This window comes from Podarcis pityusensis, assembly GCF_964106645.2.
Source record: "Podarcis pityusensis genome assembly, chromosome: 16".
Lineage (NCBI taxonomy): Eukaryota > Metazoa > Chordata > Lepidosauria > Squamata > Lacertidae > Podarcis > Podarcis pityusensis.
In genome coordinates, this window is record NC_138041.1 from 27,337,437 (window position 1) to 27,364,436 (window position 27,000).

Here is a 27,000-nt window from a genome sequence, read left to right on the forward strand (position 1 = left end):
ATCAGGGGCTTATTTTGCAATAGGGAGAGAAGGAAAAGCAATGGATGTCACCACCTGCAGTTGTTCCACCTAGCATCTCCTCCAACGTTTCTCCAGTGAAAACAGGGACGTCCTATCCCATAATAACAACAATAGTAATTTTATTATTTATATCCCACCCGTCTGACTGGGTTGTCCCAGCCACTCTGGGCAGCTTCCAACCTACATAAAAACATATGAAAACAGGGAAGTCCTAAGGAAAAGCGGGACATTCCAGTATCAAATCAGAAACAGGGATGGCTTCTGTAAATCCGGGACTGTCCCTGGAAAACAGAGAAACTTGGAGGATCTGGGATCCCAAGGCTCATGAAGGCAGGATCAGGGATAGAGCCCAGTAGATTTTTGTGTGACATTTTGCAGATGCTGTAGTCTCCAGATCCATGTTCCTAGTCATGGGTGAGAACAACATGGGCAGAAGAAGAAAGATACCTTTGGCCCCTGAAGATGCTGAAGGCCTGGGAAAGGAACCTGAGAGCTTGATGGTAGTGACAGCTGCAGACCCCACACTGAGCAGCCGGACTCCAAATATTTTTTCGAAACAGATAGAGGTGCCGTGTAGGAATGGGCCAGGCCTGCAGAGTGTCATTTGCCAAAACAAGTAAGTCCTGTGTAAATGAGCAGAGTGTATCTTTTGTGAGAGCCAGTGTGGTGTAGTGGTTAAGAGTGGTGGACTTGTAATCTGGTGAACCGGGTTCGCTTCCCTGCTCCTCCACATGTAGCTGCTGGGTGACCTTGGGCTAGTCACACTTCTCTGAAGTCTCTTAGCCCCACTCACCTCACAGAGTGTTTGTTGTGGGGGAGGAAGGGAAAGGAGATTGTGAGCCGCTTTGAGACTCCTTCGGGTAGTGATAAAGCGGGATATCAAAACCAAAGTTGATGGCTTTGGATCTCTGCGTGAGATGACCCCGTTCCAAGAATGGCTTTTTCTCATCCTGGTGATGTTTGGCCGCGGTGGGGTGCCAGCACAGCCTCCTCCGGCCCTTTAGCAAAACACAGGCCATAATGGGGTCTTTGTAGAGAGAGAGGGAGGATTGGAAAGCCCCAAGAGTCCTGCTCCACTCAAACACCAGGCAGCTGAGCCAACCCTACAGCACATTTTCTGGAGTGGTTGTGAGAAGGTCATTTGCCAGAGAAGGAGAGGTCGTAGGAGAGCTGCTTGACAAGCCAAAGAGGGAGAGCCATGCTTCATTTCTGCTTGAATCCAAGGCTGCGGCTATGGGAGAAGCAAGACCTTCTGGGCCACCCATCTGGCTATTGTCCTTCTCACTACCGGCCAGTGGCATCCATAGGGGAGCAGTTGGGGCCAGAGGTGCCACTTTGTAAAGGAGAATGGTGTTTGTGTGTGAAATCGCACGTGTGAGGTTGCCACCTCCTGACATCGCATGCATGAGCATCATGCCCTCCCTCCCTAAGCCTGGCAGAACCTTCCTGGGCTTTGGGAAGGAGGCTCCAGGCTTTAATACTCTAATTTACCAGGAACATTTAGGGGACTAGCCTAGTCCTCCTAGTTCACTGACCACAAGTTACTGGGGCCCACTCATTTGCCAATAATAATAATAATAATAATAATAATAATAATAATAATAATAATTTATTACTTACTTATACCCTGGCCAGGCCTCTCCAGCTCCCAACAGAATATTAAAAACACAATAAAACACCAAACATTAAAAACTTCCCCAAACAGGGCTGCCTTCAGATGTCTTCTAAAAGTCAGACAGTTGTTTATTTCCTTGACATCTGATGCGAGGGCGTTCCAGAGGGCGGGTGCCACTACTGAGAAGGCCCTCTGCCTGTTTCCCTGTAACCTCACAAGGAGGGAACCGCCAGAAGGCCCTCAGAGCTGGACCTCAGAGCTGAATGATGGGGGTGGAGACGCTCCTTCAGGTATACCAACAAAGAGCAGCTTCCTTTCTTATACTAAGGAATAACTATGGGGATAACTGTGGTCCTTGCCTGGCCAATTCACCAATGGGACCCTGAATTAGATTTTAACTCTTGGTAGAACCAGGAATTAGAAGGGACTCAGGCATCATACACCCTAACCCCCGACCCCAAACAACTCACAACAATAATATCCCGGCTGACACAAAGCTAGCCGTTGGAGAGAGCAGATCCCTTTCACGTTCTGTCGAGAGAGATGGTAATCAATTACCCAAATTGGTAATCCATTATCTAGAGCAGGCAATGACTAAACCTGGACTTCCCTCCATCTGCCTGCAATGCTGAATTAAACAATTACTTGCCTATGCCAAGAAGAGGTGGGAGTTTATTTGGGGTCAAGATTAACAGGGGAAATGGTAGATGGGAAAAGAGGATCCATCTAAAGCCCAAGGAAACCTCCCTGTCACCTGCTGGAAATCGGGAGACCAACAGCATCTAGCTCCCCATCCCACGCTCCTTTGGCATGTTGGGGGCCACCTGGGACACCAAGCCACTGACCCCCTATATGCTTCCCATATACAGTTGTACCTTGGAAGTCGAACGGAATCCGTTCTGGAAGCTCCTGCAGCCAATTGGAAGCTGCGGAAGCCGAGTTGGATGTTCAGGTTCCACAGAACGTTCGCAAACCAGAACACTCACTTCCGGATTTGCGGCATTCGGGAGCCAAAACGTTCAAGAACTAAGCTGTTCTAAAACCAAGGTACGGCTGTATATACTGTCATTAACCAGCAGTAGAAAAAGGGTTTTCATAGATTTTCTTAAAATCTTCACTGGCACAAAAGATACATCAGTCCATGTTGCTCATTCCAAAGAAATAATTTTATTTATATATTTTTTCATAAAGTTATTTCATGCCCTTGTCTTGCCAGGATTTCATTATTTCCTTCACACACATAACGAAACTAACACTTTTTCATGTTTGCATTTTGCAAAAGCTCTAACCTCTACAGTGTTTATTAAATGATGCGTGCCAACGAAGCTGCCTTGCTGCTTCTGTGATTTTTCTTTGGCGCGGCCTCACAAGCAGAGCAGGTTCCGGAGAGGCAGCTGCCTTGCTAAGGCTGTAGCAAACATGCGGACGAATATGCCCTGTGGCAGGAAAAGGCATTCGATAAGGCAATGAGCCTCCACCTGGTGTACAAAGATGGCTGCCTCCCATCATCCCAACAAACCCCACTCCCTCCTGGATCCTGAAATTGGGGATCAGAGACATCAGTAGGAGAGGGGGGCGATGAAAGCAGTCAAAGCTCAGTCAGTAGAGCATGAGACTCTATCACAGGGTCGTGGGTTGGAGTCCTACATTGGGCAAAAGATTCCTGAATTATGGGGGTTGGACCAGACGACCCACATGGTCCCTTTCAACTTTACAATTCTATGATTCCATGGCCCACAAGGCACTTTCTCAGAGAATCCTGAGGCAGGGAGCCATGATTACCACCCCTCCCCCGCCCTGGCCTTGTTTGGAGCAGAGTTTCCCCCCACCCCCAGCCCTATTGGTGCACGGTGGTGGATACCTTACTGTGGTAGGATCTCTGAAGCTACCTCAGTAATACTTGAATCCTATGGGATCCAATGGGAATAGGGACCGTTCTGGCATTTCAGACTATAATGTGCATTGTACAGTCAGTGGCTCATAAGGAAAACAAGCCTTATGAGGAACGGTTGAAGGAGTTGGGTATGTTGGAGCCTGGAAAAGACGAGACTAAGAGGAGATATGATAGCCATCTTCAAATATCTCAAGGGCTGTCACATGGAAGAGGGAACAGCTTGTTTTCTCCTGCTGTGGAGGGTAGGACTCGGACCAATGGCTTCACATTGCAAGAAAGGAGATTCCGACTAAACATTCGGAAAAAACTTTCTGACAGACTTCCGCGAGAGGTGGTGGACTCTCCTTCCTTGGAGGTTTTCCGGCAGAGGTTGGATGGCCATCTGTCATGGATGCTTTAGCTGAGATCCTTGCATTGCAGGCGGGTTGGACTAAATGGCCGCTGTGATTTCTTGCAACTCCTACCATTCTGTGATTCTAGCTATATGATTGTCCTGACATGGGACTTTTTGAATGAAAATGTTGCAGCCTTTGAAAGGTGGGACAAGGCTTTAATGCTTGCTGGGAAACAGCAGAAGGAGCAGTAAAAGAGCGAGAGCCAAGGGAGGCAGGGAGAAGAAACACTGGCAGCATGACCATCCCAGAAGAAGCTGGAGAAAGAGAGAGACCATGTTGTCACCATCATGGCAGCTAAAAGAGGGACACCTCCACTCAGTCTGCAGGCTTTAGCCAGTCTTTAAAGCGCATCGTTGAGAAAACTAACAGCTACAGAGATACATCACGGTTCTTCTGGCTATTGGCAGTGCAATTGTGGGACTGACACCGAAATCAAAAGTCTAGGAATCATCAAAGGTCATTTTGTACCATAAAATAGTGAAAAGGTTGGGTGGCTCGTATATAAAAACCCAACAAATCTAGCGACAAAGTTAAAGGAAATCCAAAGGCAGAGAGGCACAAGCAAGAGTTATTTGAGGTAGTTACTGCTCTGCGTGAAGGAAGGAGGAGAAATTATTCCGTGTGGCCACACGGGAGCACTACAGGCACGGCTACTGCTCAGAGAACTTGCAAGGAACTCAGCAAAGCAGCAGTAACACACTGTTAAAGCAAGATATGCCTGTCCAACCAGCAGGAGGATCCAGCCCACATAACACCTACAGGGCACAACAGGGAAATTTCTAGAAAGAGAAAAAAGCATCCTTACCCCCCAGTCCCTTGGCACAGCTCAGGGGGTGGGGGGGACACTGGCAGAATAGCTCAAGCAAACTTAAAGGAGGAAAATCTACCACAATCGCTTAATAAAAAAAGAATCCAGTGCACGATGGAAGTTCTTTCAAGGTTCCGTATTAATTCACTTTTTAAACTCTGAGTGAAGTAGCCAGGACTTTTCTCAGAAGGATCTCTAGCAGGGATTTGCGGAATATTTTCTATATTTTAACACACTTTCTGTCAAAAAAATATGCCCCAGGCACGTTAATACATGTTAAAGAGGCAGCCCATTTGTAGATCGGGGTGGGGTGGGGTGGGGTGGGGTTGGGATTGTGGGTTTCTCCTAAACGAAACTTCTCAATACATTTGGCAATCAATACATTTGGGCATCGATTAAAGCGCAGGTGGGTTTTCCCTCCTCGTGAATCAATTTCACGTTTAGAAAACGGTCCCCAAAGCAACACCCTGGAATAGCGCATTGCTCCCTCTAACTGACCAAGCCTGGCAGCTGATGGTCAGAAATGACATTTTAGGGTTCAAATTCCAGACTCTGGGCATTATTTCTTATACAATGTATAAGAATTTCTAAAACTGAAAACCCATTAAAAATCTTGGGAGTGGACATTTCTGTACAGGACTTTTAACGCGCAAATCAGTATTTGAGAAACAGAAAATGTTCCATCCCACCTCCCCACTCTAAACTCGCTTCAGCTGCACTTTTTACCCCGTACTGGGAATTTGGGGGTGCAGGTGTGTGTGTGGAGGGATAGATCTGCCTGGTGGCACAAAACCAACTTTCTCTCCCCGTGTCCCTGTCGTTCTTCTCCATCCTTCGGGGGCTACAACATCGTGGACTTTGTTTCCTCAGAAAGACTCTTGGACTCCTCATGAGCCTGTGCTTTGAAGTTCCGTTTGTTGAATTCCTCAGAGATTTCCAGAAAGGATTTCCCTTTGGTCTCGGGGAGGAAGAAAGCGACATAGAGGGCAGCAGAGACACAGACGGTGAAGAAGGGGACATAGCAGTAATGGCCAAGGCCTTCCTGAGGGGAGAGAGAAGGAGAGGCCTTCAGTTTGTCCGTGATGCACACAAAGCGAGCCCCATAATCAAACTGTTCTGAACAGTCTCCTCTGGTGCTGCTCAGTTTGCTCTGGGACTCCCTCCTACCCAAAGTGTCTGCAACGGTAGCTGCTTAAGGATTTGCATTTGCGGTCCTGATAGTCACCAACTTGGTAAAGGTAAAGGGACCCCTGACCATTATGTCCAGTCGTGGCCGACTTTGGGGTTGCGGCGCTCATCTCGCTTTATTGGCCGAGGGAGCCGGGTCATGGGGCTGGCAGGACTAAGCTGCTTCTGGCGAACCAGAGCAGCACACGGAAACGCCGTTTACCTTCCTGCCGGAGCAGTACCTATTTATCTACTTGCACTTTGATGTGCTTTCGAACTGCTAGGTTGGCAGGAGCAGGGACTGAGCAATGGGAGCTCACCCCGTCATGGGGATTCGAAACGCCGACCTTCTGATCGGCAAGTCCTAGGCTCTGTGGTTTAACCCACAGCACCGCCCACGTCCCTGGCCACCAACTTAGACTGCTTCAAAAGAAGATTAGAGTTAGACCAGGCACCCCCAACCTGAGGCCCTCCAGATGTTTTGGCCTACAACTCCCATGATCCCTAGATAACAGGACCAGTGGTCAGGGATGATGGGAATTGTAGTACAAAATATCTGGAGGGCTGAAGGTTGGGGATGCCTGAGTTAGACAGTCCTTTTTGTTGGGGATAATTCAGACTGAAATTCCCAGGTGTCAGAAAAGTTGATTTATGTGTGCCACTACTGCGGCCCATGTTTTGTTAGCCCCCAAATGGAAAACGAGCAAGGTCCCAATTAAAGAAAAATGGCAACTTAAGCTGATGGAATACGTGCAGCTTGCAGACTTAACATATAGAAATTGTGCACACCTTAAAAAGTTGGCAGCATTAAGATAAATTCAACAGTGTAAATAGGTTTTGATGGATGCAGTAATGGAATACTGAATGGTTTAGTTTTTGTAAAATATGCAGGGATTTATGATATGCAAAATGAAAGAGAAGAAGGGAAATCATTGATATTTTAAGGATGCTTAAATGAGTATTTTAAATTGTAAAAACAGAAAATTTAATTAGCGTATTTTTTGCTCTATAAGTCTCACTTTTTCCCTCCTAAAAAGTAAGGGGAAATGTGTGTGTGTCTTATGGAGCGAATGCACGCTGCGCAGCTATCCCAGAAGCCAGAACAGCAAGAGGGATTGCTGCTTTCACTGCGCAGCGATCCCTCTTGCTGTTCTGGCTTCTGAGATTCAGAATATATTTTCTTGTTTTCCTCCTCCAAAAACTAGGTGCGTCTTGTGGTCTGGTGTGTCTTATAGAGCGAAAAATATGGTGTGTGTGTGTGTGTGTGTATATATATATATATATATATATATGCGCATACTAAAAAAAAATGCTTTGACAAATTCATGGAGGAGGAGGCTGTCAAATCCGCTTAGTAGGATTGCAATGCAAATCGAAATTGGACAGAAAAGAGGAGCGGTGGCTTCAAATGGGTCCCTCCCACTTCCTATCCTGTCCCAACAGCATTGACCCATGGTTCAACCCAGCATGGCAGTCGGACGGACAGAGTTTGCTTACCACAAGGAAAGGAAACACCATGCCCACCAGGAACAAGTTGGCCCACAGCAGAGAACCACAGATCATGCAGGCAGCTGGGCGAGACACCTGGTCGAAAATCTCCATGGGCATAATCACCGTCACGCCGGCTAGGCAAATCAAACATATTTTTCATCACTTTCTCTCTGGGGCTGCAAGGGTCAAGATGTAACGCCAGGGCACTAGCATCTATCCAGATTGTGCGGGTGTGTTAATGGTGAGAGGCTGTAAAGGAAGCTTCCTCAAACTCGGCCCTCCAGATGGTTTGGGACTACAACTCCCATCATCCCTAGCTAGCAGGACCAGTGGTCAGGGATGATGGGAATTATAGTCTCAAAACATCTGGAGGGCTGAGTTTGAGGAAGCCTGCTTTAAAGAAATAAATCTTCACCGGGAGGGTGTTGAGCACAACAGAGTGGAGGGAAATGAGGCTCCTCCAATATCATTTGCTCAATTTCTGCTGCACCTGCCTTCTCTTTGGAATGTCTCCATAGCAACTGCTTTGGGCATCAAGTTGAGAATCTCCATCGGCAAGCATCTAGTCCTCATGGATGCCAAGGCTTCCAAACAAAACACTCACGTCGTGTTGACGTGCGTGCCTGCTCTTGTTTCAGGTTGGACGTGAGCGCCCCAATGCACAGCTTTCCAGGGAGGGAGTCCGCGCCGTTCTGACTCACCTGGCCCAATTCCAAAACTCAGGATGTAGGCGAAGATGCAGGACATGCTCAGGTAAGGCATCCAGCTGTATTGGTCCTGCAAATCCAAGGAGGCAAAGGCAAAGGGGTTAGTGGGAAACTGTGTGGGAAACTGCAGTCAAAATCCAACAGTGCATATTCTTGCTAGTTCATAAGTTTAGGAGCAAATGACCACAGAACTGTATTGCTGATAGGCGAAGACTCAGCCCATAGAGATGTAATTGGTAGAGAGGGTTCTGTGTGATGTCATTTCCACTCCTCTCCTGGGAGGGCTATGTAATTTCCTGTTCCTCTCCCACCCTCTCTCTTTCTTTGACAAGTCATGCCTGAGACTGTTTCTACTGTGAATGTAAGTATTTTACCTGCACAATTTTATTGCCGCTGTGGCTGAGAACCAGTGCAAAGACTATGCGTAAATAAATCCTGTTTTAAGCTTACTTCCACAGTCGGTTGTCTGATTTCTTTGTTAAGGGGGGCAAATGAGAAGGGGGAGCCAGCTCGCTTCATTGCTGGATGTAATTAAAAAGAGGCTTCACAGTCTATTCTGACATGCCTCAATTTTTCTCCCACGTGTGGAACTTTTTATTATTAACATTTTATTTAAATCATTTCAGTCACAGGAAATATAGTGATGAAAGAGAAGGAAAGAGAAAGAAAGTGGGGGAAAACACACATTAATGCCTAAGGATGGAACTTCAAACTCTGTTCAACAGACACACATGAGCAGCTGGAGGGATAAATTGCTATTAATATATCCTCTCCTACCCATTAAAGGTAAGGGACGCGGGCGGTGCTGTGGGTTAAACCACAGAGCCTAGGACTTGCCGATCAGAAGGTCGGCGGTTCGAATCCCTGCGACAGGGTGAGCTCCCGTTGCTCGGTCCCAGCTCCTGCCAACCTAGCAGTTCGAAAGCACGTCAAGTGCAAGTAGATAAATAGGTACCACTCCGGCGGGAAGGTAAATGGCGTTTCCGTGTGCTGCTCTGGTTCGCCAGAAGCGGCTTAGTCATGCTGGCCACATGACCCGGAAGCTGTATGCCAGCTCCCTTGGCCAACAAAGCGAGATGAGCGCCGCAACCCCAGAGTCAGCCACGACTGGACCTAATGGTCAGGGGTCCCTTTACCTTTACCCATTAAAACCCATTCCACAGAGTCGGACTCGTATTTGGGTCCTGCTCAGCCCCTCCTTCAAGAGCTCAGTTACCTGCAGGGACAGGGCCACCATGAAGACAATGGCCCACACAGACATGAGACTGTATCCGCCCATCACCAGCTTCCTTCGTCCGACATGCTCAATGATCAGATTCTGGAGCAAAGCAACACAGGGAAGTTATCGCCAGGACTCTCACGCTAAGCCTGCCCCAAAGCAACAGGGAGTTGGTCTCACGGCAGGTCTAATTATTATTTGTATTATTATTATCGAGTTCATATACCTGGAGGTCTCAGGGCGGTTCACAGAAAAGATCACAACATACATAATCAGAATAAAAACAACAACCCAATAACACCCCTCCCCAGAAAAGAGCCACATTTTAAAAGGGTATAGGATGTCAAACAGACATCCTAAAGGTGTGTAATGAAGGTGCCAGGCGAACTTCCCTGGGGAGAGCATTCCACAGGTGGGGAGCCACTGCAGAGAAGACCCCGTTCTCGTGTTGCCACCCTCCCCACAAATCGAGGAGGAGGCACACGAAGGAGGGCCTCAGAAGATGATCTCAGGGTCTGGGTAGGTTCATATGGAAAGAGGCAGTCCTTGAGGTCCTGAGCCGTTTAAGGCTTTATAGGTCAAAACCAGCACTTTGAATTGGACCCAGAAACTAATTGGTAGCCAGTGCAGTCGGACCAGGATCAGACTCAAATCCTGGTTAACACTCTTCATTGTAAAAAATAAAAGGAGGGAGGGGAGACCAGGCCATTTGATGGCTCTGCAGGCAGACACCACACACACCCCGGCACCCCTGCTTTCTGCTAGCAGGATGGATTCAAAGTTCTTCCCTTTGTCTGTCCTGAGTTTCACAACTAGCTATGCACAAGAGACTCACATTATCTCTCCCTTTTTCCATCCCCCCCCCAAATACCACATGAATCTTATGCAGTTCCATCATGTCCCTTTTCTCAGCCTTGTCTCTAAAAAGCGTTGCAACCTTTTATCGCTCCACCCCCTTCATCACCTTGGCTGCCCTTTTCCAAACATTTCCCAGCTCAGCAGTACCCATTTTGAGGTGAGGCGAACAGAACTGGGCGTGAGAGAGAAGGCAGACTCCCACCCACGTATGGAAGTTCCACCTCCCCCAGAAATGGCTCCCCACTTCACCGCTCAGAGACACCCCCCCACACACAAAGTGAAAGGTCCAAGCGCACTCCGTCACTGCCTATTGGACAACCCAGTATTTTGGGGGGGGGGAGCAGCAGAAGAAAGCGGGTCGCTGCCAAAGGACAGCCGAGATTCTCACACAAGTAATGGCGGTGATCAGCTCGCAGCTGCCCGTGCCGATTATGCTGTACTGGATCTTGTCGTAAGGGATCCCGGCCTCTTGGAAAACGGTCGAGGCATAGGAGTACATCTGGGGGACACAAAGGGAGATGGAGGAAGGATGAATGGAGAACGGCAGGGCTCTGGTTTCACTGCAGACACATACAGGAAAGAGAAGCAGAACTCAGGAGGGGAAGAAGGGATAGCGGGTGGTGGTATGGGTAAGAATATTTTTGCAAGCACCTCTCCAAAGAGCACCTCCTGTTCTTAAAAAGGTAAAGGGACCCCTGACCATTAGGTCCAGTCGTGACCGACTCTGGGGTTGCGGCGCTCTTCTCGCTTTATTGGCCGAGGGAGCCGGTGTACAGCTTCCGGGTCATGTGGCCAGCATGACTAAGCGGCTTCTGGCGAACCAGAGCAACGCACGGAAATGCCGTTTACCTTCCTGCCTATTTATCTACTTGCACTTTTATGTGCTTTTGAACTGCTTGGTTGGCAGGAGCAGGGACCGAGCAACGGGAGCTCACCCCGTCGCGGGGATTTGAACCACCGACCTTCTGATCGGCAAGTCCTAGGCTCTGTGGTTTAACCCACAGCGCCACCCGCGTTCTCTCCTGTTCTTACACAATCTCCAGACCTGTGCTGTGTGGGTCAAGGATGGCCAAATCCCCCCAGAGTCCAGCCTGGCTCATAACGCCTTTGACAAGCCCACCCGAAGGGTCTCTCTCTTCTTCTGGAGCCTGGCACTTTTGGGTAGCTCCTGCCTGGCCCGGCCAAAGACCTGAACTGGCACCCCCCCCCATCAGTGGCATAGCGTAGGTTGCTAGTGCCTGGGGCCACATGGAGGGAAACAGGTGGAGTACACATGCACATTCAGGTGTTTGCGGCGCCCAGGAGTTCTCAGTTGCAGAGATGAGTTGTTCCATTGTCTGGAGACAACTTCCTGGTTGAAATGTTGCACCCCTAACAATTTTGCACCCGGGACAACCGCCTCTGTGGCCTCCTCATGCTACACCACTGCCCCCAACCCCACCAATACTCAAGCTGATTCCCCCCTGCCTTCTCCTCCCTGTCCCCAGTCACTCACAGAGTCGTTGCCGCAGAGCTGCATGGCGCTGCTGAGGAAGACGATGGTGATGAGCTGCCACCTCACGGCCGGGTCCCTGAAGAGCTCCCAGGGGGCCTTGGCTGTCACCCCTCGGAGTGCCGCCTGCTCTGCCAGCAGCTCCTTCATCTCCCCGCCCAGGTCGTCGCTGCCCCGCAGCTTCTGCAAAGCTGGAAGAGGCAAGAGGGGCAACATAAGGGCTGCAAGCATCAAGATGGAGCGGTCAAACTCCAGGAGATGCTCCGAGTTTTATTAGGGATTCCAAACATACTCTGAGCACCTGTTGAGCTCCTGGAGCTTGGGGTGAGCTTGAAACCAAATTAGGAAGGCAGCCCACAAATGGCATGCGATAGCAGGGGTACGGGAAACAGATCAAGCTGCTCTTGTTGTGAATCTACTTTCTCCTATGGGAGGAACCATGCACCATCCCCTATGGATCTTCCCTTAAACAGGGTTTCCCAAACTTGGGTCTCCAGCTGTTTTTGGACTACAACTCCTATCATCCCTAGCTAGCAGGACAAGTGGTCATGGATGATGGGATTTGTAGTCCAAAATTAGATGGAGACCCAAGTTTGGGAAATCTTGCCTTAAACATACACATGAGTAGCGATTATTTATACAGGGTGAAGCCTGCCCTTTTGGATCAAGACCAGGCCAGACTGGAACTCAGAGCCTTTGGAATGGAAGCAACCAAGGAACTCGATGCAACAGGAGAATCAGAAGGCAGTTTTGTCCTGGGCTGGGTTTTTTTTTTAAAAAAGCAAGGAGAAGCACTGAGCACACCCACCACAGATGCAAGATTCCTCATCTCCTCGGTCGATCAATAGGTACCGGGGGCTTTCCGGGGCCCAGGGCAGCAAGACCAGCTGGATCAGAGCAGGCACTGCATTGCTGGCCAGGAGGAGAGGCCAGCATTCCTCTGCTCCTAAAATTTCTCTGCATTAAAAATACAGAATTGTGTGAGCAGAACCTTTCTGAGCCAGCAGTTTGGGCCGAGCCGAGCCGAATGTACATATTTACTTTTTCTTTTTACGTCTGTTTGTCACTTTTCGCACACAGAACAGTGGCCCCAAAGCAACTTAACGCATTAAAACCCCATTTAAAGAAATAATAAAATGCAACAGCTGCAGCTCAGAGGAAGAAGGCCCCGATTTCAATCCCAAATGGCATGTCCAGGTAGGGTTTGAGAGAGACTCTCTGCCTGAAACCCTGGAAAGCTGCTACCAGTCCGTGTAGACAATGCTAGATGGAGAAAGGGTCAGACTCAGCAGACAGCAGCCCCGCATAATCCTAATACTAGCCCCACCCCAGCTTCTTTCTCTGTGCCCCAGGAAGGGCTTAATGTAGCTGCTCAGCATCCAATTGCCATTCTGGGCAAAGATGCTACAGATCATTATGAGACCAAGTCGCCGGGATTGCTGTGCTTGGAGTACCCTTTGCTGCAAGAGATGCAGAGGTTTGCTGTGGCCTTGCCGATTTCTTTCTTCTTTTTTTTAGGGGGGTGGAAAGAGGATGGTACCCCCCAACAGCTTCCCCAGGATGCCCCTTTCAGCCTTACCTCAATCCAACCACCTGTCCCATCACCAACCCCAGGGCCGTGAAGGATGCAGACGTCAGGGCCACGGCTCCACGGAGCTCCTTGGGGGCGCTTTCTCCCAGGTACATGGGCTGGATGTTCATGCTCACGCCTGGCCAGGAGGAGAGACAAACAAGGATCAGGAATGTGGCAGTGCTCCAATCTATAGTGGTTCGTCCTTCCCCCCCACGCACACACAGAGAGAGACTCCAGGCCGGCTGGGACTGGTCAGATGACATTTATTTATACCCCAGCCTGCAGAAACAACGGTAACTTTCTCCAAGTTCTAACCTTTGCCCAAACTCGCTTGTCATCTCCTCCTTCTCCCCACCAGCCTCGCATCTCGTCCTAATGTTTCCCAGCTCGTGCCCCCAAACTTTCAACTTTGTTTATTGCTCTAGGAATGTTCAAAGGTGAGGGAGGCACTTGCCTCCCAGCCCCCCGCCCCCGCTTGCTTTCCTTAGGTAAAGGTAAAGGGACCCCTGACCCCTCGACCAGTCGTGGCCGACTCTGGAGTTGCGGCGCTCATCTCGCTTTATTGGCCGGTGGGACGCGGGCGTACAGCTTCCGGGTCATGTGGCCAGCATGACTAAGTTGCTTCTGGAGAACCAGAGCAGTGCACGGAAACACCGTTTACCTTCCCACCGGAGTGGTACCTATTTATCTACTTGCACTTTGACGTGCTTTCGAACTGCTAGGTTGGCAGGAGCAGGGACCGAGCAACGGGAGCTCACCCTGTTGTGGGGATTCGAACCGCCGACCTTCTGATTGGCAAGTCCTAGGCTCTGTGGTTTAAAAGAGTTTGGATTTGATATCCCGCTTTATCACTACCCGAAGGAGTCTCAAAGCGGCTCACATTCTCCTTTCCCTTCCTCCCCCACAACAAACACTCTGTGAGGTGAGTGGGGCTGAGAGACTTCAGAGAAGTGTGACTAGCCCAAGGTCACCCAGCAGCTGCATGTGGAGCATGTGGAGGAGCGGACGCGAACCCGGTTCCCCAGATTACGAGACTACCGCTCTTAACCCCTTGCTTTCCTTACATTCAGTCAATTATCATGCCCCTTCTGTCGTCTCTTCTCCAGGCTAAACATAACCAACTCCTTCAACCGTTTCTCATAAGGCCTGGTTTCCAGACCCTTGATCATCTTGGCCACCCCTTGGCTACACACCTTCCCACTTGTCAATACCCTTCTTAAATGGTGGTGCCCAGAACTGGACACGGTACTCCAGGTGTGGTCTGACCATGGCAGAATAGAGCACGACTATTACTTCCCTTGATCTGCACACTATACTTCTGTTGATGCAGCCTAGAATAGCATTTGCTTTTTTTCCTGCTGCATCACACTTTTGACTCACGTTAAGCTGGTGGTCTACTAAGACCCTTAAATCGTGCATAGCTGTGAAGCCAGTTGTCCCCCATCCTATATTTGTGCCTCTGATGATTCCTTCCTAAGTGTAGAATTTTATATTGGTCCCTATTTAAATTAATTTTGTTAGTTTTGGCCCAGTTCCCCAATCTGTTTTCAGGGAATATCGAATCCCAATTCTGTCTTCTGCGGCATTAGCTACCCCTCCCAGTTTGGTGCCGTCTGCAAATTTGATAAGCACCCCCTCAATTCCTTAATTCAAGTCATTTATTAAGATGTTGAAAAACGCCAGGCCTAGGACAGAACCCTGCAGCGCCCCACTTGGCCCTGTTTCTCGGGATGACAAAGAACTGGCAGAGAAGGATCTGCTGACATGGATTCCTTGACTGAAGACTTAAGGGCTGCCTGGTTATTCTTCAGTTGGTTAGACACTTTCCAGATTCGCACACACTCCCCATTTTCAGTGGTGTGGCCTGCAGGGAACCTTGAACTCGCCCGCTCCTCCTTACCTACCAGAATTGATTCCTGCGAGAAATCTGCTCAGCAAGATCATTTCAAAGGATTTGGCCATTTGGCTGAATCCCACCAACACCGCAGCCAAGACCACAAACAAGTTGTTCAGCAGCAAAGATTTCTTCCTTCGGAGAAAGAAAGAGGGATAAAAGGTGAAATATACTCGGAGTCGAGAGTGGATTTCATGCTCTTTATTCAGCTCATAGTGGTGAGGAGGAATGGAAGTTCCTCCAGAATGTCTGCCTTTTATACATTATTTACACAATGGGCCCCACGTGATTGGCTAATTCCGGGATTCTCCTGTAGGCCAATCAGGTTGCAGATTCCCTTCCACCTGGAGCTGGATTGGGTGGCTCCTGTGGACTAACCAGACCGCTGCATTCTGGAGCCTATTGTTCTAGGACCAATCCGACTGCTGCATTCTGAATCCTATTGTTCTAGGACCAATCAGACTGCTGCATTCTGGATCCTATTGTTCTAGGACCAATCAGACTGCTGCATTCTGGATCCTATTGTTCTAGGACCAATCAGACTGCTGCCTTTTGGATCCTACTCAACTCAGTACATAACAAAAGGACTCAGGAGCCCAGTTCAGGCATAATGAGGATGTACATCACACCCCTGTGCTTCCCCCCCCTCATGCGCCGGTTTTGGCACAGTGACCTTCCTTGGTCAACACTAAGTTCCAACCTCCATGTGACACCCCCTGCCTTGGCCAACCCTAACAGCCCCCTCTCCCTCCAGGATCAGTGCCAAGGCCCAAGGGAGCGGCTCCTGGCCCTGCCCTTCCCTGGCTCATAAAGCCAGCTGCACCCACAGCCCCCCCCCCAGCAGGAGGAAAAGCTGCCTGGAACGCCCAGTTCTTCCCAGGGAGATGAATGTCAGTCTTGGCAGGAGGAGATAATGTGGGTGAGAATGGTTCTTGGACTTTGGGTGAACTCCACAGCTATCATCCAAAGCAAGCAGAGAAAGCCTCAGGGAGTGGGCTGTACTGGGACCAGCATCCAGATCTCTCACCTGGGCTTTGCCAATACTCCCCCCCAAAAAAACAACAACAACCACCCAGGTCACTTGGAATCAGGTTAGGTTGATTGGAACAGGATTCGTTTCAGTTTAATAACTGGTTTAATTACATGCAACTGATAAATTGAGGCACTGAGATGCTGGCAGTAAAAAGTTCAACGTCTAAAACGCAGGCTGCGTGAGTTCTGCAATAGCCACCCCCACCCCTCTACCAGTGCCGGAATTATGTATAAGCTAAACAAGCTATAGCCAAGGGTCCCACTTTCTTGGGTGCCCCCCCAAAAAAAATTAAAGGGAAAAAACAAAACCTGGATGTACATTTCCAAAATTCTTAATTGTATTTCAGTTCAACAATTACTTTGTAATTACAGAGAGGAGCTGAGGGAATTCTTTGGGGGAGGGGAGGGAGAAAATAATGAATATGACATGTTTTGATATGTTGTTATGTTGAAGTTGCTAATAAAAACATTTTTAAAAATTACTTTGATAAAAGACATATTTTGTTATGTGCAAATGGCTTTGGATACCTATTAGGTCCATAAATTACCGTATAGCATATACCGTATTTTTCGCTCTATAGGACGCACCGGACCATAAGACGCACCTAGTTTTAGAGGGGGAGAACAAGAAAAAAAAAATCTCTCCCTCTCTGTGCAGCGCCACTTCAGCGAAGCGGCAGGAGAAACGGAGCCCCTTCCATTTCTCCTCCCGCTTAGCTGAAGGGGCGCAGCGCAGAGAGGGAAAGCTGTGCAACGCCTCTCCAGCGAAGCCAGGAGAGCAAGAGGGATTGGTGTGCACCGTAAGACGCACACACATTTCCCCTTAATTTTTGGAGGGGGAAAAGTGCGTCTTATAGAGCGAAAAATACGGTATTCAACACAAAAAACAGCGACCATTTGTTGTTGACAAAGGACAGCTGGACATATAAAGGGCCCCATTACCTTCAGTAGCTTAGGGCCTCATCAGACCTAAATCTGGCCCTGCCCTCCACTAACAGACTGACATAGGGCTGGGTCCCCCATGGGGCGTCAGCAGCTGAAAATGGTTGTGAGTCTTAGCCCATAGAAGCAGAAATCTACAAGGTACCTCCTCACCTTCCCAGCTTAATGGCCATGGGGCCCGCGAGGAGGGCTCCCACAAGCCCCCCCAAAGGATAGATGGAGACCACAGAGGACCAGATCAGGGTGATCACCTTCCCCTCCAGAGGGCTGCCCGTCCGCTCCAGCCACGTCTCATTTGTGAAGCTCTGGATGTACTGAAACGTGAAAAGGCTGAAGTCACGTTGGGAGAAAACAGACAACGGTCTTTCTGCAGGTGCTGCATACGACATATCATTTTCCCAGGACCTAATGTGGTGAGTATTGGATGGGGAGGAGAGACCTCCAGGTTCAAACCCCACTCATGGTCACCTTGCACCAGTCGCTCTCGCTGAGCCTGGTCTACCTCGCAAGGCTGTCATCGTGGCAAAATCAGGGTGGGGAGCCACATATGCCGCCCCAAGCACCTTAGAGGAAAGTGAGGGTGCAGACATGGCCAACACGCTGCAAAATACTCGGGAGGGGAGGTGTACAAAACGCACAAGAGCAAAGGAGCCTTCACGAAAAATTACATTCACCCCTAAGGAAAGAAACCTCTCTCTGTCCGGCTTCACGGCACCCTAAAAGAAAAAATGCTGAGAGAGGGGGCCAGCCCCACTTGCCGCCTCAGTCTGTGAACCCATGGCAAGTTAACAGGATCACAGGGCAAGTACAGCGGTACCTTGGTTCTCAAACGGCTTGGTTCTCAAACGTCGAAAACCCGGAAGTAAGTGCTCCGGTTTTCGAACCTTTTTCAGAAGCCGAATGTCCAATGCAGCTGTCAGCTGTTGTTTCTGGGGCGCCTGCACCAATCAGAAGCTGTGCCTTGGTTTTCGAACATTTTGGAAGTCAAACGGACTTCCGGAACGGATTAGGTTTGGCGCGTTTGTTTTTGCTACTTATTTTGCGTTTTTGTTTTTGAGGCTTTTTCGGTTAATTTGTTTTTGTGAATGTGTGGAACCCAGTTCAGCTACTGATTGATTGATTGTGTGACTGAGGAAATGGATAAGAGCCCCCCATTCGAACAACGACTATCATCAGTGCAGGTAAGAAAAAAAAATAGTTTTAATTTTTACCATCTACAATGCTGTCTTATTTATTTTTATAGTACAGTACATTGGTTATCGCTTTTATTTTCTGGATCAATGGTCTTGTTAGATAGTAAAATGCATGTTAAATTGCTGTTTGAGGGGTTGTTTTTACAAGAACAAATTAATCCATTTTGCATTGCTTTCTATGGGAAAGCGCGCCTTGGTTTTGGAAAGCTTTGGTTTTGGAATGGACTTCCAGAAGGGATTAAGCTTGAGAACCAAGGTACCACTGTAAATATAACCCCAGGAAACAAAAATGCTTCATGATGACCCTATAACCCTCTAAACAGAGATGGCCTGCTGTCTGCTAACAGTCGGGGAAACTGGGATAAGTGTTGTCAGGTAAGGACTTACTGTGGTTGGGGCATTGATGATGGTGAGGTTGTATCCATACTGGAACGTGCCCCCAATTCCAGCAGCACAGACCGTCAGGATCAAGACCCGGCCTTGAAGCTGAGGGAAGACCCAGAAACATTCAGAAAATAAGGATGTTTCCGTATTTATTTGGTTTTCAACATACAATAACATTCTGCATGCAACACACAACTGAGGAGCACCAAATAGAACAATATAAATTTCCTAATACTGTATAGCAATGATTTACAAAACAAGACATTTCATATTAAGTGCCCAGTCACTGAAAGTCACCTATGCAACACAGTGGTTCATCTTAGAATACGGTTGTGCTAAGACTCCACTGGCAACAATTACTTCCAGGGTACGGCCCAAAAGAAAAAAAAGGAAATTGATTTGACAGTGAGGCAAACGCACTGAACTGAAGCAGCTTAAGATATCTGGGGTGATTGAAAGAATATAATATCAAGGGCAGATTTTCCTTTAATCCTTTATTTTTAATGAGGAATTTAAGATTGTAGGTCAAGTGGCTAATCGGGTAGGATAAGAACGTGATTATACTTTATAAAACCCTGAAAGAAGTTTTTGAAATGGGTCCAATCCAACGACAGCCAAAAAGTTAAAGAGAAGGAAACATGAGAAGGAATAAAAATCATGGGCGTAGCCGTACACCCCGACTCCCCAAATCAAGTAAATAAATAAAAATACTTAACCAAAAGTAGAAATTGTAGAAAGAGTTTGACAGATTTTTCTGAGCACTTGGGGTCAAAAGAAAGTAACTTTAAACAACTGTTGCTGAGAGATTTCATTCCGAATCTGCTAGACAGAGCCAAGCATAGGATGGGTGGGTATCCTGCTCCCTCCCCAACATAAATCCTGGCTACGCCCATGATAACAATGGAAGGCACATCAATGGCTTTTGAAGAACAAATATGACTGTCTTTGGGATACTGTGTCATAGAATCACAGAACTGTAGATTTGAGAAAGGAATGTAAGCTCTTTTTATATGCAATAACAGCAGCAAGAATATTATTGTGCCAAAAATGGAAGCAAGAAGAGTTACAGTCAATTGAAGAATGGAGGATGAAGTTAATGGACTACGCAGAATTAGATAAACTAACAGGAAGGATTTGAAACTGGCGAGACCAGAAATTCACGGAAGACTGGAGTAAATTTACGGACTATTTGAAAAGTGATTGTGAAGAACAGACGGTGTTTGTAGGGTTGCAATAAGTTTTGTGAGGAGTATTATTGGAAGTATTGTAAAAATGGAGAAGGGGGAGGATGATTTGTTAAGAGATGGAAAGGCAATATAAAGTTAAGAAATGCATAAAGGTAAAGGTACCCCCGCCCGTACGGGCCAGTCGTGACCGACTCTGGGGTTGCGTGCTCATCTCGCTCTAGAGGCCGTGAGCCGGCGCCGTCCGAAGACACTTCCGGGTCACGTGGCCAGCGTGACAAAGCTGCTCTGGCGAGCCTGCACCAGCACAGCGCATGGAAACGCCGTTACCTTCCCGCTATAAAGCGGTCCCTATTTATCTACTTGCACTTTAAGGGTGCTTTCAAACTGCTAGGTGGGCAGGAGCTGGGACCGAACGACAGGAGCTCACCCCGTCGCAGGGATTCGAACCGCCGACCATATGATCGGCAAGTCCTAGGCACTGAGGTTTTACCCACAGCGCCACCCGTGTCCCTAGAATTGAAATGCATAAGAAGTGGTTAAAACGGTGGATCATCAGAGGTGCTGATGGAAGTCCAAAAAGATTGTATAAGTGATAAGTTTTGTGGTACATTTTATAATTTATATGTTAAAATTAATAAAAATATTATATATTGTCAGGGGTTCAGGAGCAGAGGCAAGGGCAAGGGAGGAAACAGAGAGCGAGGGGGAGGAGGCAGAAGAAAAGATGAGTGATGACGACGACCCGAGATCTCCGAGTCTTTCCAGTGAATCAGAAGATTCACAGAAAGGAGCACCAGTGGCCAGGGCAAGGGGGGAGCCTAGGGGGACACCCCAGGAAGATAGAGCCAGAGGGGACTCAGAGGGGAACAGTTGGAAATCGGGACCAGCGTCACCGCCAGAGAGCAGGGAAGAGGAAGGGCGCCAGGGATCAAGCGCTGACAGCTCACAACAGGGGGGAGGGCACGAGTCAGGAGTGGCCACACCTCCATCGGGGAGCGAAGAAACGGTCAGACGGAAGGTGGAAGGTTGGGCGCGCGCGCCAAGTTCAAATGCACAGGAAGGTGGCGCAGTAGGCAGCCCGGAAAGGGAGCCAGGTCCTAAAGCCCGCCGAAAGGAGGGAGAAGAGTCAGGGGGGTCAGCGTCAGCGTCAGAGGAATCCCGGAAGGAAGAGACCCCGGGGGGCAGAGGGACCCAGAGAAGAACAGTCAGGCGGAAAAGGTGGAGCAGGGCTAGGATATTAAGTTGGTGTACAAGGGGCGGAGACTCAGACGGAGCTTCGCCGATCTAACCATTAGACGTAGGGTTGCACGCAGCAGCTTGAGAATGGAAACTGTAACTCAATAAAGACTTTTATTTAATGATCGCTGGCTAGCGTGATCCTCTGTGAGCTAGGATCTGGAAGCAACTCTGACATATATATATATATATATGAAGAACTGTAGATTTGGAATGGACCCAAAGGGCCTTCTAGCCACAGATATTGTGGAGTAGGAAAAGGTTGACCAGAATGATTGAGGCGTTGGAGCAACTCCCCTATGAAAAGGGTTGTAGCGTTTGTAGCTTTTCAGTTCAGAGAAAAGTAAGAGGCGACATGATAGGAATTTAAAATTATGCCTGACTTGGAGAAAGCGGATAGAGAAAAGTCTTTCTCCTACTGCGGCCTGTGTTCTGTTAGCCCCATAATGGAAAACGAGCGAGGTCCCAAGCAAAGAAGAATGGCAACTTAAGCTGGTGGAATATGTGCAGCTTGCAGACTTAACATATAGAATAAGAGAACAAGAAGAACATACGTTTGGAGAAGACTGGAAAATGTTTATTGAATATATGGGGGGAAATAGGGTATACTTGAAAACGCTGGCAGCATTAAGATAAATTCAACAGTGTTAATAAGTTTTGATGGAATTAATAATGGAATACTGAATGGTTTATTTATTTTTTTTATAAGATATTTATTAAGGTTTTCAAGATTTTACAAAACACACAAAAAAAGAAAAAATACAAAGTAAAAATATTTAAAAACAATTCATTCCTTTCATTGCTTGACCTTCATTTGCTTATTTCCAGGACCTCCTCACATTTTCCTTTTTTGTATTCCAGTTCAGTTATTTCGTTCAGCAAATCCCTCCCCTCTTTATGTATCCTAGTCATTAATCACAAAAATATTGTAATTTTAGATTTTTACATATTAATAAACCCTTTTTTCATATTCCCTTATAACCTTTCAGCTAAAGACCACTTAGTTTCTATCCAACATCATTCTAACATTCATTAATTTTACAATATTTCTGTGGATAATCTTTGAACTTTTTCCAATCTTCCTCCACCGACTCTTCTCCCTGGTCTCAGATTCTGCCAGTCATTTCCGCCAATTCCATATAGTCCATCACCTTCATCTGCCATTCTTCCAAGGTGGGTAGGTCTTGTGTCTTCCAATACTTTGCAATAAGTATTCTTGCTGCTGTTGTGGCATACATAAAGAAAGTTCTGTCCCTCTTTGGCACCAATTGGCCGACTATGCCCAGGAGAAAGGCCTCTGGTTTCTTCAAGAAGGTAAATTTAAATACCTTTTTCAGTTCATTATATATCATTTCCCAGAAAGCCTTAATCTTTGGGCACGTCCACCAAAGGTGAAAGAAAGTACCTTCATTTTCTTTACATTTCCAACATTTGTTATCGGGCGCATGGTAAATTTTTGCAAGCTTGACTGGTGTCATGTACCACCTGTATATCATTTTCATAATATTCTTTCTTAGGGCATTACATGCCGTAAATTTCATACCTGTGGTCCACAACTGTTCCCAGTCAGCAAACATAATGTTATGTCCAAAATCTTGTGCCCATTTAATCATAGCAGATTTCACGGTTTCATCCTGAGTATTCCATTTCAACAACAAGTTATACATTCTTGACAAAATCTTAGTATTGGGTTCTAACAATTCTATTTCCAATTTTGATTTTTCCACCTGGAAGCCAATTTTCTTATCCAGATTATATGCCTCCATTATCTGATAATAATGAAGCCAGTCTCGCACTTTATCTTTTAATTTTTCAAAGCTCTGCAATTTCAATTTGTCTCCTTCTTGTTCCAAAATTTCCCAATATTTCGGCCATTTGGCCTCCATATTGAGCCTTTTCTGAGCCTTTGCTTCCATCGGTGACAACCACCTAGGGGTTTTATTTTCCAGTTAGTCCTTGTATCTTATCCAGACATTTAACAATGCTTTTCTGACAATATGGTTTTTAAATGCTTTATGTGCTTTAACCTTGTCATACCACAAATATGCATGCCACCCAAAAACATTGTTGAAACCTTCTAAATCCAAAATGTCTGTGTTCTCAAGAAGCAGCCATTTTTTCAACCAGCAGAATGCTGCTGATTCATAATAAAGTTTAAGGTCTGGCAGGGCAAATCCACCTCTATCCTTTGCATCGGTTAATATTTTAAATTTTATTCTAGGCTTTTTGCCCTGCCAGACGAATTTAGAAATGTCTCTCTGCCACTTCTTGAAACAGTCCACTTTGTCCACATTTTGCAATGATTGAACAGAAATAACACTCTTGGCAATACATTCATCTTTATAACAGCAATTCGACCTAGCAAGGAAAGCTTCAAGTTTGACCATATCTCTAAATCCTTTTTCACTTCTGACCAACATTTCTCATAATTGTCTTTAAATAAGTTTAAGTTCTTAGCAGTCATGTTAACCCCAAAGTATTTTACTTTCTTAACCAATGTTAAACCTGTCTCCTTCTGAAACCTCTCTTTCTCAATTGATGTTAAATTTTTCTCAAGCACCTTGGTTTTTAACTTGTTCAACTTAAATCCTGCCACATGACCAAATTCCTGAATCAATTCTAAGACTCTTTTAGTACTAGATTCTGGCTCCTGTAACGTCAATACTAAATCGTCTGCAAAGGCTTTCAATTTGTACTGTTTGGCTCCGACCTGTATACCTTTAATCAAACGGTCCCTTCTAATCATATTTAGCAAAACCTCCAGGACCGAGGAATACTGAATGGTTTAGTTTATGTAAAATATGCAGGGATTTATCATATGCAAAATGAACCATGGAAAGAGAAGAAGAGAAGTCACTGATATTTTAAGGATGTTTAAATGAGTATTGTAAATCGTAGTACAGAAAATCTAATAAAAATTAGAGAGAGCGAGAGAGAAGTCTTTCTCCTTCTCTTGGAGAAAGAACTCGGAAACATTCAATGTAGCTCAATGTTGGATGTTTCAGAACAAATAAAAGAAAGTCCTTTTTCGTGCAGTGCATAGACTGTGGAACTTGCTCCCAAAGGATGCAGTGACTGCCACAAACCCTACATGGCTTTAAGAATATTATTGTCCCAAAAATGGAAGCAAGAAGAGTTACCGACGATTGAAGAATGGAGGATGAAGTTAATGGACTATGCAGAATTAGATAAACTAAGTGGAAGGATTCGAAACCGGCAAGACCAGAAATTCACGGAAGACTGGAGTAAATTTACGGACTATTTGAAAAGTAATTGTGAAGAACAGACGACGTTTATAGGGTTGCAAGAAGTTTTGTGAGGAGTATTATTAGAAGTATTGTAAAAATGGACAAGGGGGAGGATGATTTGTTAAGAGATGTAAAGGCAATATAAAGTGAAGAAATGCATAAGAAGTGTTTAAAACGGTGGATCATCAGAGGTGCTGATGGAAGTCTAAAAAGATTGTATAAGTGATAAGTTTTGTGGTACATTTTATAATTTATATGTTAAAATTAATAAAAAATATTATATAAAAAAACAAAACAAACCTTACATGGCTTTAAAAGAGAATTAGGCAAATTCGTGAGAGGGCTAGCGATGGCTGCTAGTCATAATAGCTTAGCTCTGCCTTCATGGTCAGAGCAGTAAATGCTTGCTGGGAGTCACAGATGGGCAGAGCTGAGCTCAAGTCCTGCTTGTAACTGGGACGCGGGTGGCACTGTGGGTTAAACCACAGAGCCTAGGACTTGCCAATCAGAAGGTCGGCGGTTCGAATCCCCGCAATGGGGTGAGCTCCCGTTGCTCGGTCCCAGCTCCTGCCAACCTAGCAGTTTGAAAGCACATCAAAGTGCAAGTAGATAAATAGGTACTGCTCTGGCAGGAAGGTAAACGGCGTTTCCGTGTGCTGCTCTGGTTCGCCAGAAGCAGCTTAGTCATGCTGGCCACGTGACCCGGAAGCTGTACGCCGGCTCCCTCAGCCAATAAAGCGAGATGATCGTCGCAACCTCAGAGTCGGTCATGACTGGACCTAATGGTCAGGGGTCCTTTACCTTTTACCTCCTTGTAACAGGCTTCCCACAGGAATCTGAATGTCCCTGCCCCATAAGAACAGGATGCTGGACTAGATGAGTACCCGCTGGCCTGATCCAGCAGGCTGTTATTTTCTTACACTTTTTTAAAAAGTGTTTTCTTTTATCCCAAGATTATGTACCTTAAATCTACAATACGGTACAAATTTTGAGAGAAATGGGATGAAAATTGGGCGGGCAATCTTTAATTTGGGACCATTGCAATTCCTCAGCGTAAACGTAAGATAAAATCGTTCTAAACTGCTTTTACCAGTGGCACATGAGACATCACAGAGACTGAATAAAATATATACCAGGTGAGATAGTAAATGTTCGGAGTTGTGGGTAATAATAATAATAAAATTTTATTTATACCCCGCCCTTCCCAGTTTAAAAATGAAATGCATACGCCCATTAAATTAAAGATTTTGGGAAAAAAGATTAACAATTTCATTGGTAACTCTTTAAAAAGAGTTCTATTATCATTATTTTATTTATCCTTTTCAGGTTTATTCATTTCACTAATTTTACAATCTTCTTAACATTTCAAAACTTGACTTCCTTCCCCCTCTTTCTTCGGTTCCTTAAATTTATTTTTAATATCTTCTGCATATCCAAATTAACATAATTTGCTCATTTATTCATCTACTTTAAATATATACTCTTAAAAAACTGCAGGTTATTACAATAATCCTTCCAATACTCTTTTAAAGAGTTTTATTGGAACATTTGGAGGAACAAATCCAGAATAAGGAATTGATACAGAATTTAACAGTTACTGCCAATATGTTAATTGGCACTAAACTGGAGAAAATAAGGTGCCAGTAATTAGAAAAGAGTGCTGAGCAAAAATTTGGAAGTTAAGTCTTGATGCAGAAGCTTCCTGGAGTGATTAGTTTAAGAGATGGCTGAGATAGAAGGGGAAATTCAGACATTAATTGAATTTAGAAAAAAGCAAATACAAGAACAATATTGGTGAACAACAGCTTTTCTGAGTGGCATATAAAAATATTTAATCTTTATAGTCTTCTGCGATTTATGATATTCTGCAATGATATTTGTTTACAGATTCCTGCATTTGGGCATGTTTCCAAATTTCATTTTTGGAGCGGCTGGTAGCTCCAGCCAGCCCAGCTGGGCAGGGCAGAAAGCATGGAAGGGACACCCCGCGCTGCCGGCCCCCACGCTTGTCCCCGGAGCTAGAGACGGCAGGCATGCCGGTTAGAGACGGAGGGGCTCCGGGTCGGAAGTCTCCGCCTCACCTGTCGCTGCCACTCGGCCGGGCACGCTGCGCCGGACCCTCCGGCGGCCTCCCGGGCCGTGCGCCTGGCGGGGCCACCCAGCGAGCCAAGGGGTCCTGGGCTGCCGGTCTGGGCAGGAGGCGAGAGGGCCGGGAGGGAGGACCCTTGCAAATATCCGATCGCCCGGGGGTTGCTAACTGTCGCCTCCCCCGCACCCCCCGCAGAGGAGCCCCGGAAGCGTGACGCAGCCCCCGAGCGGTCCTGGCCAGGTGTGCGAGCGGGGCGGGGCCTCACCTGGCGGCGTGGTGCCTGCGGAGGCCGCGGGGCTCCGTCCGGCATCCTGCTCGGCCCGGCTCGGCTTCCCTCCTCGGCTCTCCCAGCAGATGCCAGCCGGCTAGCAGGAGGGTGGGCGGGGACTCCGCGCTGGGCAGGGCTTCTTGGCTGGAGCTGAGCCCGGAGGCTCATCGCGCAACGGGCGACTCTGAGCATGTGCAGAGTGCCTCTGGGAGAGAGGCCAGCGGGGCTAGCCTAGTGGGTTCCGGGATCCCCTTGCGGGGGACGGTATGGCCGGTAGGATGGCCTCT

The 27,000-nt window shown here is 47.0% G+C and overlaps 1 protein-coding gene across 1 annotated transcript; it reads right to left on the reverse strand.

The window, feature by feature from the left end:
- Positions 1–5,431: 5,431 nt before the first annotated feature.
- On the reverse strand, positions 5,432–26,961 carry SLC2A11 (solute carrier family 2 member 11). Its single transcript, XM_080985187.1, has 12 exons — positions 26,711–26,961; positions 18,689–18,787; positions 17,262–17,422; positions 15,145–15,269; positions 13,247–13,376; positions 12,476–12,624; positions 11,671–11,858; positions 10,564–10,674; positions 9,315–9,416; positions 8,093–8,168; positions 7,398–7,525; positions 5,432–5,775 (listed from the first exon to the last, which is right to left on the reverse strand). Exons 1-12 carry the CDS (start codon positions 26,903–26,905, stop codon positions 5,575–5,577), a joined length of 1,665 nt encoding a protein of 554 aa, XP_080841313.1. The 5' UTR covers positions 26,906–26,961; the 3' UTR covers positions 5,432–5,574.
- Between the last annotated feature and the right edge of the window lie 39 nt (positions 26,962–27,000).

What these genes read in the sequence shown, in the direction of transcription:
- SLC2A11 (XM_080985187.1), bottom strand. Translation starts at nt 26,905, where the DNA reads ATGCTCAGAGTCGCCCGTTGCGCGATGAGCCTCCGGGCTCAGCTCCAG. An exon ending in AGCTCTGCGGCAACGACTCT is followed by an intron (nt 10,675 to 11,670) that starts GTGAGTGACTGG and finishes TGTGTCCCCCAG; the next exon opens with ATGTACTCCTATGCCTCGAC. An exon ending in TGGTGTTTCCTTTCCTTGTG is followed by an intron (nt 5,776 to 7,397) that starts GTAAGCAAACTC and finishes CTCTCCCCTCAG; the next exon opens with GAAGGCCTTGGCCATTACTG.